At 43.2% G+C, this 13,202-nt stretch overlaps 1 protein-coding gene across 3 annotated transcripts; it reads right to left on the bottom strand.

Annotated features, from left to right (window-relative positions):
* Positions 1-3,489: 3,489 nt before the first annotated feature.
* cep15 (centrosomal protein 15) lies at positions 3,490-10,742 on the bottom strand. 3 transcript variants are annotated; one of them, XM_076096743.1, is made up of 4 exons: positions 10,614-10,742; positions 6,259-6,382; positions 5,578-5,646; positions 3,490-5,465 (listed from the first exon to the last, which is right to left on the bottom strand). In XM_076096743.1, exons 1-4 carry the CDS (start codon positions 10,664-10,666, stop codon positions 5,280-5,282), a joined length of 432 nt encoding a protein of 143 aa, XP_075952858.1. In that variant the 5' UTR covers positions 10,667-10,742; the 3' UTR covers positions 3,490-5,279. The 3 variants fall into 3 exon arrangements, with proteins under 3 accessions (XP_075952858.1, XP_075952860.1, XP_075952859.1); XM_076096745.1 differs by having other exon boundaries at positions 6,259-6,377; positions 10,614-10,731; XM_076096744.1 differs by having other exon boundaries at positions 10,491-10,725.
* Between the last annotated feature and the right edge of the window lie 2,460 nt (positions 10,743-13,202).

Here is a 13,202-nt window from a genome sequence, read left to right as displayed (position 1 = left end):
TGTAGTTCGGTTCCACTGTCAAATCATGGAGTGTTTGAGGGCTCTCTCACAGACATCTTCAGCCCTTTATCCACACTTTCCGTAGGTCGGCATTGCTGCAGTCTTTGCCTAAGAGAATTACCCACAATTCATAGAGTTATGATGTTAAACACCAGGGGGAAGCCTCGAGGCGTTAAAGAAAGGAAACAATGATGACGGCACATGGTTAAGACTGGCACATTCAATGTAAACAGAAACATTAAGGATTTAAGAATTAAACACATGGAATTTATTTCAACAACTACTTATTTTCATTTTGCTTATTGAATCTGTTTTAACAGAAATGTGTAAATAGATTAATTAACAATTACCTCTCATCTTGTAAGGCAAGAGCCTTGAAGACGTTCAAATCAGACACTGAACAAAACCCACAATTGTAATAATAAGTTTCGGTGTCATCAAGGTAACGTAAGTTGCCGTAAAGTGCTGTCCCATTCATATTTATCAGGCGACAACCTCCACTTCTGAAAAGTGAAGCCAATGTGATAGTACCTCCACAGACCCAGTATCTCGTCTAGAACAGAGAGACAACATACACCTTAATGTTACGTCACAAACCTCTTAGTCACCAAACTGACTCCATTATGAAGGTTCAACCCGTTGTCATTCCCAACTTGTCATATAGATGCCTAGTCAGAATTAGGACCCCCGGGTCTGAAGTCAAAGCTTCATGCGTTCAAGCTGCATTCTCTCTAGTGTCCATCAGGGGGCGACTCCTCTGGTTGTATAGAAGTCTATGAGAAAATGACTCTACTTCTCTCTTGATTTATTACCTCAGTAAACATTGTAAACATGAGTTTATGGTCTCAATCTCTAGTTTCAAGTCTTCTTCAATACAGCATGATGTTCATTTAGTACATTATGGTCCATTTAGAGTCACACAGACCATAAAGCAGGGGATGCTTTAGGTGGTTTGAGAGCTTTCTGTGTTTTCATGTCATAACTTTAAACCTTTCACAGTGTGTTTTCAGTTCATGAAAGGTAATAGTACTTAGCTCCACCCTCTGATGTCACTCTGGTTACAAAAACCAAGATGGGGGCGACCAAAACACCAAACCAAAGGCTTCAAAACTATAGTCGAGGTGACTACGTCCACTTCTTACATACAGTCTATGATATTTATGCCATTTGAGGCCCTTGCGGCCTCTCACACTCAACCATTTACCAAGTGACGTGAGTTAAATCCCAGAGGGCTTAGGGTTTACGGCCTGAGGGGACGTTGGGATTGGGACCATGTCTCTGTAAAAGCACACTACTTCCTGAATCTACCCTGATGTGTGTGATGTAGTAGACCAGGTGTGATAAGATGTCCCTCTCTGCCGTAAAAGCTAAAGATGTTTTTAACGTGGCACTGCAGCAGTCAAAACCCAATCAGATGAGTGATTACCCGTGTGCTTTTTCTCAAGTAAGAAACACACTGAAGTGTTTGCTTTGACTCGTATGTGTGATAGTAAACTGATTAGAGCGTGATAAAGGCCTTCATTAAGAATCAAACACAAGGCGCCGGTGCCATGTGGGAATCCATGCCAAGGCACAATCGATATCAACAAAAGGCCCAAGAACACAAACACAAAATTTGTACGTGTCCTTTCAGCAGCCCACTTAATCCGCCAGTCGATATGAATAGCACCGCACACTCTGACTCGATACAGCGAGTGAAGTGGAATTCAGCAAGCGCAACCCCCCCCCCCCCCCCCCCCCCCCCCACCGCTATTCTCTAAGAGAGAAAATGCAGCTCTAGTATATTCAAGTCCAGCCGGGGAAGGATTCTCACATTAGCTCCAGAAAGCTGGTTCTGTTTGAGTGCAGGTCATTTCAAAAATAAAAAATGAAAAAAGCTTTTTGTGTCGGAAGGGGCTGCAGGAGAGCCGAGAGGTTTGTGATTACAGTGTTAAAGAGGAAATGTTACACTTGTGTGGTGCAGTCCACGGGGAGCCGAGCCAGGCTACCTTAAGGCCAGTGTTGCTTCCTCTTAGTGTACAACATGAAGCCTTCTACTTAATGTAAGGCAACATGACAACCATGGAGGCCTCTGTGACGGAGGAGACAAAGAGCTGGCAGCCCGGGCTCCTAAGTAGAGGTGACATCCCATGATCAAAGGACAGACTCTGGACTTACAGGCTCACTCAGGGTCAGAGGGAAGCCTCAAACAGCGCCACCAGGCACAGCGCTCAGCGGCCGCTCCGATCTCTGAAGTCCCAGTGAGAGAAAATGATACTCTTCAACAATAAACTTCAACAGTCATTTGCAATTTAAATGGCATCGGCAGTTGATACAAATCTGTGATCTCTCCGTGCTCGAGATCCAAACAAATGCAACAGACCCAAAGTGTGAAATAATGGGCTGCAAAAAACGCAGCACGCCAAAATATTTTCCCTCCTCCATTCTCTCCCTCCCCTTCACTTGCCCCTGCTACACCCGCAGCATATCACTGAATGAAATGCAGCGTGCAATTACCCATTATCCAATCAACTGGAGTCCACACTTAACCATTTGCGCGGCTCTGGGCTCAGCCAATTATCTGTCAGGGCTCTCAGTGGGCCCTCAATAGCCGAACCATGTTGCATAATCGCATGGCTCCGGATCCATGGCACCAGCGACGGAGGGCTAGAGGAGAGCCGGGCAGCCGTCTGAGGGGGTCAACGTTGTTGGCTGGCAGGATGAAACGAGGTCTGGTCACTGACAACAGGGGCGACTGGGCTCCAGCAGCCCCGGGGGCCTCGGCCATTAGAATACATAATGCAGGGCTAGTCATTTGGAAGGGCTCCAGATCGTGCTCTTCAAAACCCTTTTAGATAATTCGCTACATGGCGTCTTCATCACCCCTCTCGCCCCCTCACCCTCCCACCATCCGATCCTGTCACCCGTGATCGGACACACAGCTTTAATACCTCCCCCACCCATCTAGCTTCCTTGAATCCTGGCCTTGACCTCACAGTACTGTCCTGCCCCTTCACTAAACCAGCACCCCAACACCCAGACTAGTCTCTGGCTAGTTGACCCCCGAGGGCCTGCAGCACTGGGGCCCCAGCTGAGGAGCCAGGGCAGCTGCCAACCACGGGCCACTTCAACCCCGGCTGTCCAGATGATTGCGTTTGTCAAGCCGCCACTCCGCGTCAGCCCAGCGCAGGTCTGATCACAGACAATTAGGGGGTAAAGAGAGGGGGGTCCACCCAGTGAACCAGCAGGTGCCCCGTTTCTTTTGCATATGGTCAGATGTTCCTCTCATTACCCCTCTGTCGGTTCTGTACATTCACATACTTCACTCACATGTACAGTGTGCGATGTGTTGGTGTTGCCCCTGTGACATCATGGAGGCAGTCATAATGCATGTTGGCTCATTTTACAACCAACAGAGCTCAAACTGCTGCAGATGTACCGGTGCCTATAGGTATACCAGCAATGTAATATATATTCAAGAACTCATGAAAATCTACAATTTCTACAAAATAAACCAAACTTCTTTAATGAATCAATGTTTGATTCCATCAGTACAGCAGTGTCTTCATTTAAAACAAAGAGTCTCAGTGGAATCCTACTGTGATCACGTGATCATATTGTCAGATATAAACAAATCACGCATTCCAAGCAGAAAACTGATTCCACTGCTGTAAACATCAGATAGATCAGTTTGTCATTTGAGTTGTGTTTTCCCACATGGTGGTGTACAACTATATGATAAACGATCATCATTCATCTTGTAATGCAGAGTCCAAAGCTTTCTCTCTTCTCTTCCAGTGTAGACACTGGCTCCCTCTAGTGGTCGTGAAACCACACTGCAAACAACAGACAGCAGAGATCACTCTGCATCAGCGTCACAAAGTCAACATCCTGCTTTCAATACACATACCATGTTATACTGTCAACAACGTCAGTACAGTCATGAACTTCATTTTAAAATATATTTTATTTTAAAAACAGTGAAGAAAAATAAAAACTAAGATGAAATAAATGAACGCAAAGAAGTGTCTCTGATGATGATTTTAGAATAAAGCAACAACAGCGTGTTCTCTTTCCAGACATTAGTGGAGATCTAAAGTGATCATCGCTCCTCTTCATGCATCGATTTCTAGATCAGTTGCTATGGCAACGACGGCGCATGTACATGAATTTCAATACATTTTTGTCTTCGTTTTTTTTTTTAAGTGTTCATCACTAATGACATATCAAGGGCCAAAACGCAAAACCTCCTATCTGCAGAATTTTCTGATTGCTGGATTTCACTTTGGATGATGAGAACACAGAAGGCTGTTCACATTCAGTCTGTCTTCAAATAATCCCGCCCTTTGTTGAAACTTAATTCAGAGCATCATTTTGTAGAACCTCCTCCAACTTGCACCAAGTGCAAAATATCCAATCTGCAAAATTATCCAGGCATTTTTCAGATTTTTCAGGTTTTGCTCTTCGGCCATCGATATGTCAGAATACGTTCATCAACCTCTGAAGAGGAAGCGTGGGGGTTGGATTCAGTGCAGAGGTCCACGGCCCCCCAAACGGCCCCAGGGAGGAGAGCCCAGATGGATGACAGCAGCGGGAGGTTGCCGACTGTTGAGCCCACATCTTCACCAGAGACCTGGATCCATCGTGGTTCAGGATCAAACTGCACTTGAGGGGCGGACATCAGGACAGAGAGCAGGACTCTGGTGGACTCTGTGTTCACATCATGATACTTGGTGCTCAAACACAGTCACAGTTGGACAATGTTGTCCTCATCTTTAATATGAAGATGTGAAGATGTCGGCCATGTTATCTGAGCAGAGAATTGTTTCTGTTGCTGCTCTTTTCATTCATTAAGGCACAAATTCAAACTAATGCACTACAGGAATGTACGACTGTTTTACTTGAGTTTGTCGTGTGTTTGTTGGGTTACAAATGAAGTAGTTGTGCATCCCTGTGTTGCATAATGACAACAAATGATCCCTGAATCCTTGAATGAATATTAAATAGAAGTGTCTGTAGTGGACTAGTGCATGTCCCTCTGACAGCCGTCTCATTCAGGGGACACACTGCTGGCAGAGACATCAGCCTGCAGTAGAGTTCAAACACACTCGTTCTCCCTTCTCTTGCTCACTCTCCCTCTCTCTCTCCTTTCTAAATGTTTGTATCACTGAATCAGTTTCCATTGCACAGAGAAAGCGTTGTTCACCAAAGCCGCCAACCCTGATGGTAGGATGCTGATGAAGGAGGGTCTGAATGGGGTTTGAGAATCTCTCTCTCTGGCTGCAGGGACTCGTTCAGCATCAGCGCTCTGATGGAGCGGTCCTGGGTTTTGGGCGAGGAGGCAGGCCCTGGCCTCTGGCTGTGCTGGCTTTCTGTCTGGCTCTTCTGGGTGGCTGTGCTGGACCATGAGTAGGGTGTGGGCCTTTACCCAGGAGAAAGTGCTCCCAGGCAGGGAGAGATTCTTCCACAGATGCCCAGTATCTCATCTAGAACAGAGAGACAACTGCAAATTAGCAGCAAATCTGACCTGAAATGTGAACTTGTGATGCAAGACACTGTCAGAAAGTTGCCAGCATTTGATAAACAGAAGCGTGGTACCTCCAGAGCCAGGAGCTGTGGGCGGGGCCGCCGTCCTCCTCTGAGACGCTCTTCTATCTTCTGTAAATCCTGCAGGAACAGTTCATATGAACTCTTTCATCTTCATGCACATCTTAGCCCTACAATGCATATATACTCAATATGCATTTAAATGTTTCTAAATCCCTGGGTTATAGATAATGAATGCATTGAATAAACCAGCCAGCATTTTCAGAGAGCAAAAGATTCTTCTTCTTTTGGCAACGTCCACACAAACTCACAACAGTTCAAACACTGAAACACCAACACAAGGAGGGTGAAGGTGTACAATGGCTGCCACTAACGGCTATTTCATCTTCAATTAATCCAAATTGTTCTTTTTTGATTGATTGGCTGTTTACTCAATAAAAATGTCAAAAAAGTGAAAATTCCCCTGAGCCAACGATGAGAGGTACTGCCCCGTTTAAAGCACTTCACTTGATTAAAGGCTTAAACTATTTTCAGTTGACTCACTAATTAATCAATCAGTGTTGTTTTTTAACTTTTTCAAAAACGCAGTCAAGGTGTCAATCAAGCACAGTCTGTACACGGCCACACAGGAGAGCTTCAACCAATCACAGTGAAAGCAGTGTGTGAGTAGATCACACCAACACACTCAGCAACAGTATGGCTCATAGCAGGATGCAGGATCAGCCTGACTACCTGCAGCAGTGAGCTGTTCCTGTGGAGCGCCGCCTCAGACTCCTTCACCTGCTGCCTCCTCTGGATCTTCAGCTGCTCTCTGAGACTCTCCATCTGCTCCAGCAGCTCTGCTCTCCATCCTAAACTGATGGCACACACACACACACACACACACACACACACACACACACACACACACACACACACACACACACACACACACACACACACACACACACACACACACACACACACACACACACACACACACACACACACACACAAGCTGTGTCACAAGGATACAGGACTGGTGGTTCTATTACTAGACCAGGGGTTCTTAAAACGTCTAGGCGGGATTCTGACTTAGAGGCGTTCAGTCATAATCCCACAGATGGTAGCTTCGCACCATTGGCTCCTCAGCCAAGCACATACACCAAATGTCTGAACCTGCGGTTCCTCTCGTACTGAGCAGGATTAACCTTTTTGACCTCGGGGCCCAACTTTTCAAGTACAAATTGTCCCGGGGCCCATTCAAATATTAACACTATTAGTTTAACTAATTGATCTCACTCTTGGTTTGATTTGTATTCAATAACTATATTGTTACCTGTTCAACTCCACCCCTATTTTGGAGCAAAACCGCCTAAAATGACATACCCAAATTAAAATGGCTGTAGCTTCTGAACCACTCTGACTATATGCATCAAAAGTGTCAGAAAACCTGTAGGTCATACAGAAACAGAGCAGTGGGCCTTTGGAGTCAGTAAAAATTGAAGATTTTTGTCCACATAAAATAAAAAAGTATCTTTCAGTATAAATAACTGCCTGTGGCTGTATCTGTACAGGTAAATGACAGTATAGGGCTGTAACTACACTATCAGTGAACAACTGCCTCAAATTTGAAGAAGATTGGACAAAGTATGACCATTCTACAGTGTTTCTTCCATGAAGAGATCCAGGCGGAGCTCTAAAAGGATATTTGGAGACCCAAATGGACACATGGTAACCAAATGATATTCTGACACACTAAAGGTGTTTCTCCCTTTATATTTTGATATTATAGTATTTTCCTTTTATTTTTAGCCTTTGCAAATTGCAAAAACTATATATATATGGTCGAAGACGTGGTGTGTGAGTAGCGGACTTGCTAGGTGTAATGGCTGCGACCGATCGAGTATGCGGGTAGCTCATTTACGCAAAGGTTATACGTTGGTTTGCGGCTTATAGAAGAGGAAGATAAGGTTTGTACTATAAGTACTAGCGTTTTCTGAAGCCACTAGCTCCATGGTAACATCCGCTAGCACATTGTCGGGTCTGTAATGTGTCTTTTTCCGTCGAAATGCTGCAAGATCCGACTTGCAGCAGTTATGGCGACTTTGGACAGTGTATGTTTGGGCTCCTTTTGTGAAAAATCCATAAGAAATGAAAGAAAATCAGTGATTTATTTGCAAAGATGAGGATTTTGGGCATGCTGGGATACCAAACACGGCCATGTTTTGTGACGTAGTTTGCGCAAGCAAGCCGTAGGAACGGAAGGGGAGGGGATCGAGGACGCCGGTGTCCTCGCGGAGTTGAACAGGCAAAACCCTTGTCAAATAAATGAGATGATACAATGTGATGATCACAAAGACATTTATTTATCATGTGTATGTAAACCTGCATACACAACAAGAAGCCCAACAGGCTTTCCCACGAGCGTTGGATGTTTCGTCGCTAGGTGTCGCTTTATTTTTGAAGGCTTCAGTGCTTCGTTTGATAGCATTAGCCCACATTCCACACACTGAGCCCTCGGCTCTGCCTCGTTGCCTCCGTTCAGAAAGCCGTACTTAAGAAAGTCAGGATTGTACTTGCGCACACATTTAGACTTTTGGGGGGTATGGCACCACTGTCGTCTTCATTTTTTCTTTTTAAAAACATATCCATAACTTTCGCTACAAGCTAGCGGCTAGCTGAGTGTCTTCTTCTGCTTATTGGAGCTTGTTAAACAACTGACTGATACATTACCGCCACCAGGTGGTGGGAAGCTATATTGTAACTGAGCGTCTCATGGATAACAGTAACATCTCTGGTGTCTTCAATTGATAACCTATGCGGTCCCGCGGCCCACAGCTGCAAAACTGAAAGTTTTTTGCTGCCCTCTAGGTGGCCCCATGGTTAAGAATCACTGTACTAGACCATTTCAAATGGTCAAACCAAGGGCGTAGGTTTGCATAGGGTCCATAGGGACTAGTCACGACCAAAGTTTGGGAAAGACACAATTGTCCCCACCAATATTTTGTTAATTTGAATTGCCTCAGACACTCAGATCTCCGCGGTCAACTCAGCAGGCACTTACACTTTAGTGCACCTATATGCTGAAATTCACCGTAAACGCATACGGCACAGATCGGCAGCGAGCGAAGGACCGTGAAAGTTAGCGGAAAGATTAACGTTAGACAACATCCGGTTTCTTCAGACGAACATCCGGTTTTCAGAATAAGATGCCAACAAAGTATGAATTATATTCACATTAAGTATAAAACATGCTGCATCTCGTGAGTTAAAGGGAAAATACACCTAAATTGTGGGTAAAGTGTCTTTATTCTTTGATCGCTGGGTAACCATCATCACCTCTGAGTTACAGCATTATATTGATGAACAGTAGAGCTGCATTCACATGCTCTGACTGTCATGAAGACACAAATTTAGATGAAACGTGCTGAAACATGTTGTTCCTGTTGCACAGCAGTGGAACGTTTCACATACAGTCACACACTGAGCACAGATAGTGAAGAGATAGAACTGCTGCTGTGTAAAGAGAATACTGCTGTTAAAAAGCACCTTATGTGTTTAAAGTGTTTGCAAACCAAATGTTATTGACCTTTTGTTCATATAGCAGTACTTTTAAAATAAAAGTGCGCAATACACTACTTTTGAATTCATTATTGAACTTTGCCATAACAATAAGCTTAATCGCGATTAATCGCATTAAAAATTTTAAATTGTAATCGAAGCCCCCTTCAAATGTTCTTCAGCCCCCCCAAATAATTTGGCATTATTGGCTTTAAAAAAAAAAATAGAAGAAAAAAATATATATATTTTTATTTTGGTGATGTCATTAAATTAAACTATTGTTTCTCTCATGGACAAGTTATTTATAACTAACATGCTACATATGTGCGTGCGTTCTGGTTTGTATGTTTTCTCCCCCTTCAAATTACAATCCAACAGCCTATCATCATACTGAACGATGTAAAGTTGACACTGTCAGGTCCATTCTCCATCCATTGTGTGCGGTCCCTTTAAGAATTAGGATTTGGGAGTGATGCGGATATTCTTTATTTGAGAAACGTTCATATTTGTGTTGTCAAATTTCACTATGACCCTGAAATTCTGTCTCTTGTGTTATCATATACTGAATGCAAGCAAAACTACAGAGCAAAATCACACTCTTTCTGATTGAACCAATCTATGAACTGTCTGAAACAATGGATATCCATGGCCCCAAATGGGCCCTAAAAAAAACATGCCACTCCCCTTGGGGCTAAGCCCCCCCTTTCTTTGACTCCTAGAAACGCCCCTGATATCAACTAAGACTTTTTTAGATGGCGGGGGGCGGGGGCCTGCCAGTGTCCCTACCAATGCTGAGACCAAACCTACGCCCTTGGGTCAAACCATTACACACCTCAGGAGGTAGAGGTCGTCGCTAATCAGAAGGTTCAATCCCTTGCTCCTGCAGTCTACATGTCAAAGTGTCCTGGTAAGATACGCCTGTGCACCTCTCCTGAGCATGAGGCACTTTGTATGGCAGCCTCTGCCACCAGTGTATGGATGTGTGTGTGAATGGGTGACTGCTGGCTAGTGTTAAAGACTAAGGAGTGCTGTATACACTCATTGACATGACGCTAACAGTACGGGGCACAGAGAGCCAGGGTAACGCTGCTGTTTCATGGTCGGAGATGTGCTTTTTCTACACTTTGAAACACGTGGAATGGCATATCCCACTGAGAATGTATTGCTTGTTGGCACTGCGGTCAAGTCAGCAGACACTTAGATCTCCGTCCTGTGCCGTTTGGTTGCGTTTACCGTAAGTTTCAGCGTATGGTGCACTACAATTTAAGTGTCTGCTGAGTTGGACCACGGAGATCTGAGTGCCTGCTGACTTGACCGCAGTCTTGTTGGCAATGTGGCAACAGTTGACAGCCGAAGGGGAAAGAGCCTCACCGGAACCACTCCATCTCCACAACTATTTAAAGAGTAAATGTGAACCTTACCTAAAGTATTCCAGCTAGCTAAAGCTAACTGTCTGGACTGGAGACTCGTGACAGTACTCGACATGGAGGCTCACAGACTCAAACGGGCTCAATGCTGGTCAATATTAAAGATGACGGACTCACATTTCTTCGTGTTTCTCAATTAATTCCGTTTCTTGGGGTAAAGACGCCGACATTACTGGTAGAATTAGGCCTTCCTATGATCCCGTAGCCTATCACGCTAACAACACTTTGACAGAATAGGACCGGAATGCAAGCGATGTGTACTTCAAAATAAAAGCGCAAGTTGTTTGGAGGAGGAGTTCGCGTCACCTTTAGAGCTTGTTTATACTGAACTTGTCTGCTGCTGCAGGACAAATGTTGTTTACATCATACTATTATGATATTAGAATATGACTTAAGATGTATCACTCTGTATTAACACACCTTCTGTTCATTTCCGGAACACATACTGTATTAATATGAAAGGTCTGTTCGGAAGTTGTTCTTACTTTGGAACGCTGGACACTTTTTGCAGAGCATGGATTGCCGAGGCGTTCGGTAGGTATGGTAACCCAGACACGCGGTACCTGCTGCCCCCTGCTGGTTGTGATTCAGAAAGCAGTTGGTAATGAGAAGCAACCAGAGATCTTCTCATTGAGTCTGTCTTTCCTCTCTGTGCTTGTGTGGACCAGTCCTTTGGCAAAACACCTTTGTTGTGAGGACATGTTTACTTGTGAAGACATTTGGCTGGTCCACACGAGGACAATGATCAGATGAGCTCCATCTGTTTTAATGAATGATCTGCATTTGAACACATTTGAATTTATTTTTTCTTAATATATATGTTGTCTAAATGTTTTCTTTATCTATTTTGCACCTTATTATCTGTATTCACTTATATGTTGGACTGGAGAGAAACGTTTTTTCAACTCTCTGTATGTTCGGTACATATTGAGGAACGACAATAAAGCTGACTTTGACTTTGACTTTAATCATACTGCAGCATACTGCACTATTACCTCCATTTCCTTGTCATTGTTTTTTATGTTCATATATGTACTTTTGTATATGTATTTATATTGTACATAGTAGTTACATGTTTATACTTACCTCTGTTCTCCCTTGTTTTTTTGTGTTTATTTGTATATTCTATGTATGTACGTTGAGAGCAACAATCAAGTCAAATTCCCTGTATGCGTACACATACACGACCAATAAAGCTGATTCTGATTGTGTATAAATTGCAGAAGAAGTCGGAACAGGCTCTGTAACCTCAGAAAAGTGTGAGTTTGCCAGTGCTCCTGAGCTCCCCCTATTGAACACACACTGGTACTGCATGCAAACGTTGCTTTAGACCAGGGGTCGGGAACCTTTTTGACTCAGAGAGCCATGAAAGCAAAATATTTGGAAATTTATTTCAGTGAGAGCCATATAATATATTTTAAGACTGAATTCAACTAAATGTGAGTATAATAAGCCTCTGAATTTATTGTTTTAAATAATGTTGTTGTAATACTCACAATTAATGCGACTTCTGCGACTTCTGCCGCTTTACATTCGACCGTTTCATCGATGCAATTTTGTCATTGCAAATTAAGCACACCGCAGAACCTGCTCTCTCCACAAAGGCAAATTCTTCAGTCCATTCGTCCTGAAATGTACGATACTCCTCATCCTTTTTTCTTTTCGCCATCTTCTTCGTCGAAGGGTTAGCTTTGAGCTAACGACCGAGAACACTGAGTCAAAAGGGGGCGTTTACCTGTTTACCCAGCAACGGCCAACGTCAGCTATTATCATCCAATAAAAATAATGGACAATTGCTCCTGCAGCCCTGAACAGGACATGAGCAGTGGAAAATCGATGGATGGATTAAAACAAGTGATAATATTTTATGTTTTATCTGAAAAGCCGAAATCTGCGAGCCAGATGCAATCATCAAAAGAGCCACACCTGGCTCGCGAGCCATAGGTTCCCGACCCCTGCTTTAGACTGTGAACCAGCAATCCAATTGGCTAAGGCGAGACATTGTTTCCGATTGTCTGTTTAAGTCATTGAGAACACGACAAAAAGAACATTTAAAAGCAAACAGAGCTATTTTTTCAAATATAACAACTTAATTATACTACAAATGAAACTATAATATGTTATTATGACAGACAGTGAACAAAGAAAATAAATGTTTCAGAAATAAGCTCCACCTCAACCAACTACAACAACAATCCAGATTTTATGTCAATGTATGATTATGAATAATCTATTGGTGTAATATTTAATAGTATGTAAGTAAGTTTAAAGTACATTTCCTGATTATACTTGCAAACAATTACTGAAGTAACATTGTCACTGCAGAATTGTACTTGCAACAGAGTATTTTTACTGTGTGGCGTTAGTACTTTCACTGAAGTCAAGGATCGAAAATACTTCCTGAGCACTGATTTCTGCTAACATTACAGTTTTTCTGTGAAAGTTAGGTATTGTGCTAAAGACTTGAAGAATACTATTAACATACTGAAACATGAATAATTACTGAACAATTTCAAAGACTATTAGGACCACTCAGTGCTACTACTGCAATATTATGCAGGGGTGTGTTGAGTTTGATTTGCAGCTCGGGGGCTGAACAGAAGATGAGGCTTTTGCCAGGATTTTAGAAATAATGAGGTCATAAGGTTAAGTCACCTTCACCACAAGGTGCAGGAAATGTATTTCTTTTTAACTTCATGTGGTTTA

This window comes from Anarhichas minor, unplaced genomic scaffold (assembly GCF_050575085.1).
Source record: "Anarhichas minor isolate MPS153535 unplaced genomic scaffold, ASM5057508v1 ptg000023l, whole genome shotgun sequence".
Classification (NCBI taxonomy): Eukaryota; Metazoa; Chordata; class Actinopteri; order Perciformes; family Anarhichadidae; genus Anarhichas; species Anarhichas minor.
The sequence above is the reverse complement of the archived record's forward strand: the minus strand, read 5'-3'. Positions and strand labels throughout refer to the sequence as shown.

What these genes read in the sequence shown, in the direction of transcription:
- cep15 (XM_076096743.1), bottom strand. Translation starts at nt 10,666, where the DNA reads ATGTCGGCGTCTTTACCCCAAGAAACGGAATTAATTGAGAAACACGAA. An exon ending in GGAACAGCTCACTGCTGCAG is followed by an intron (nt 5,647 to 6,258) that starts GTAGTCAGGCTG and finishes CTGTTCCTGCAG; the next exon opens with GATTTACAGAAGATAGAAGA. An exon ending in CACAGCTCCTGGCTCTGGAG is followed by an intron (nt 5,466 to 5,577) that starts GTACCACGCTTC and finishes TCTCTGTTCTAG; the next exon opens with ATGAGATACTGGGCATCTGT.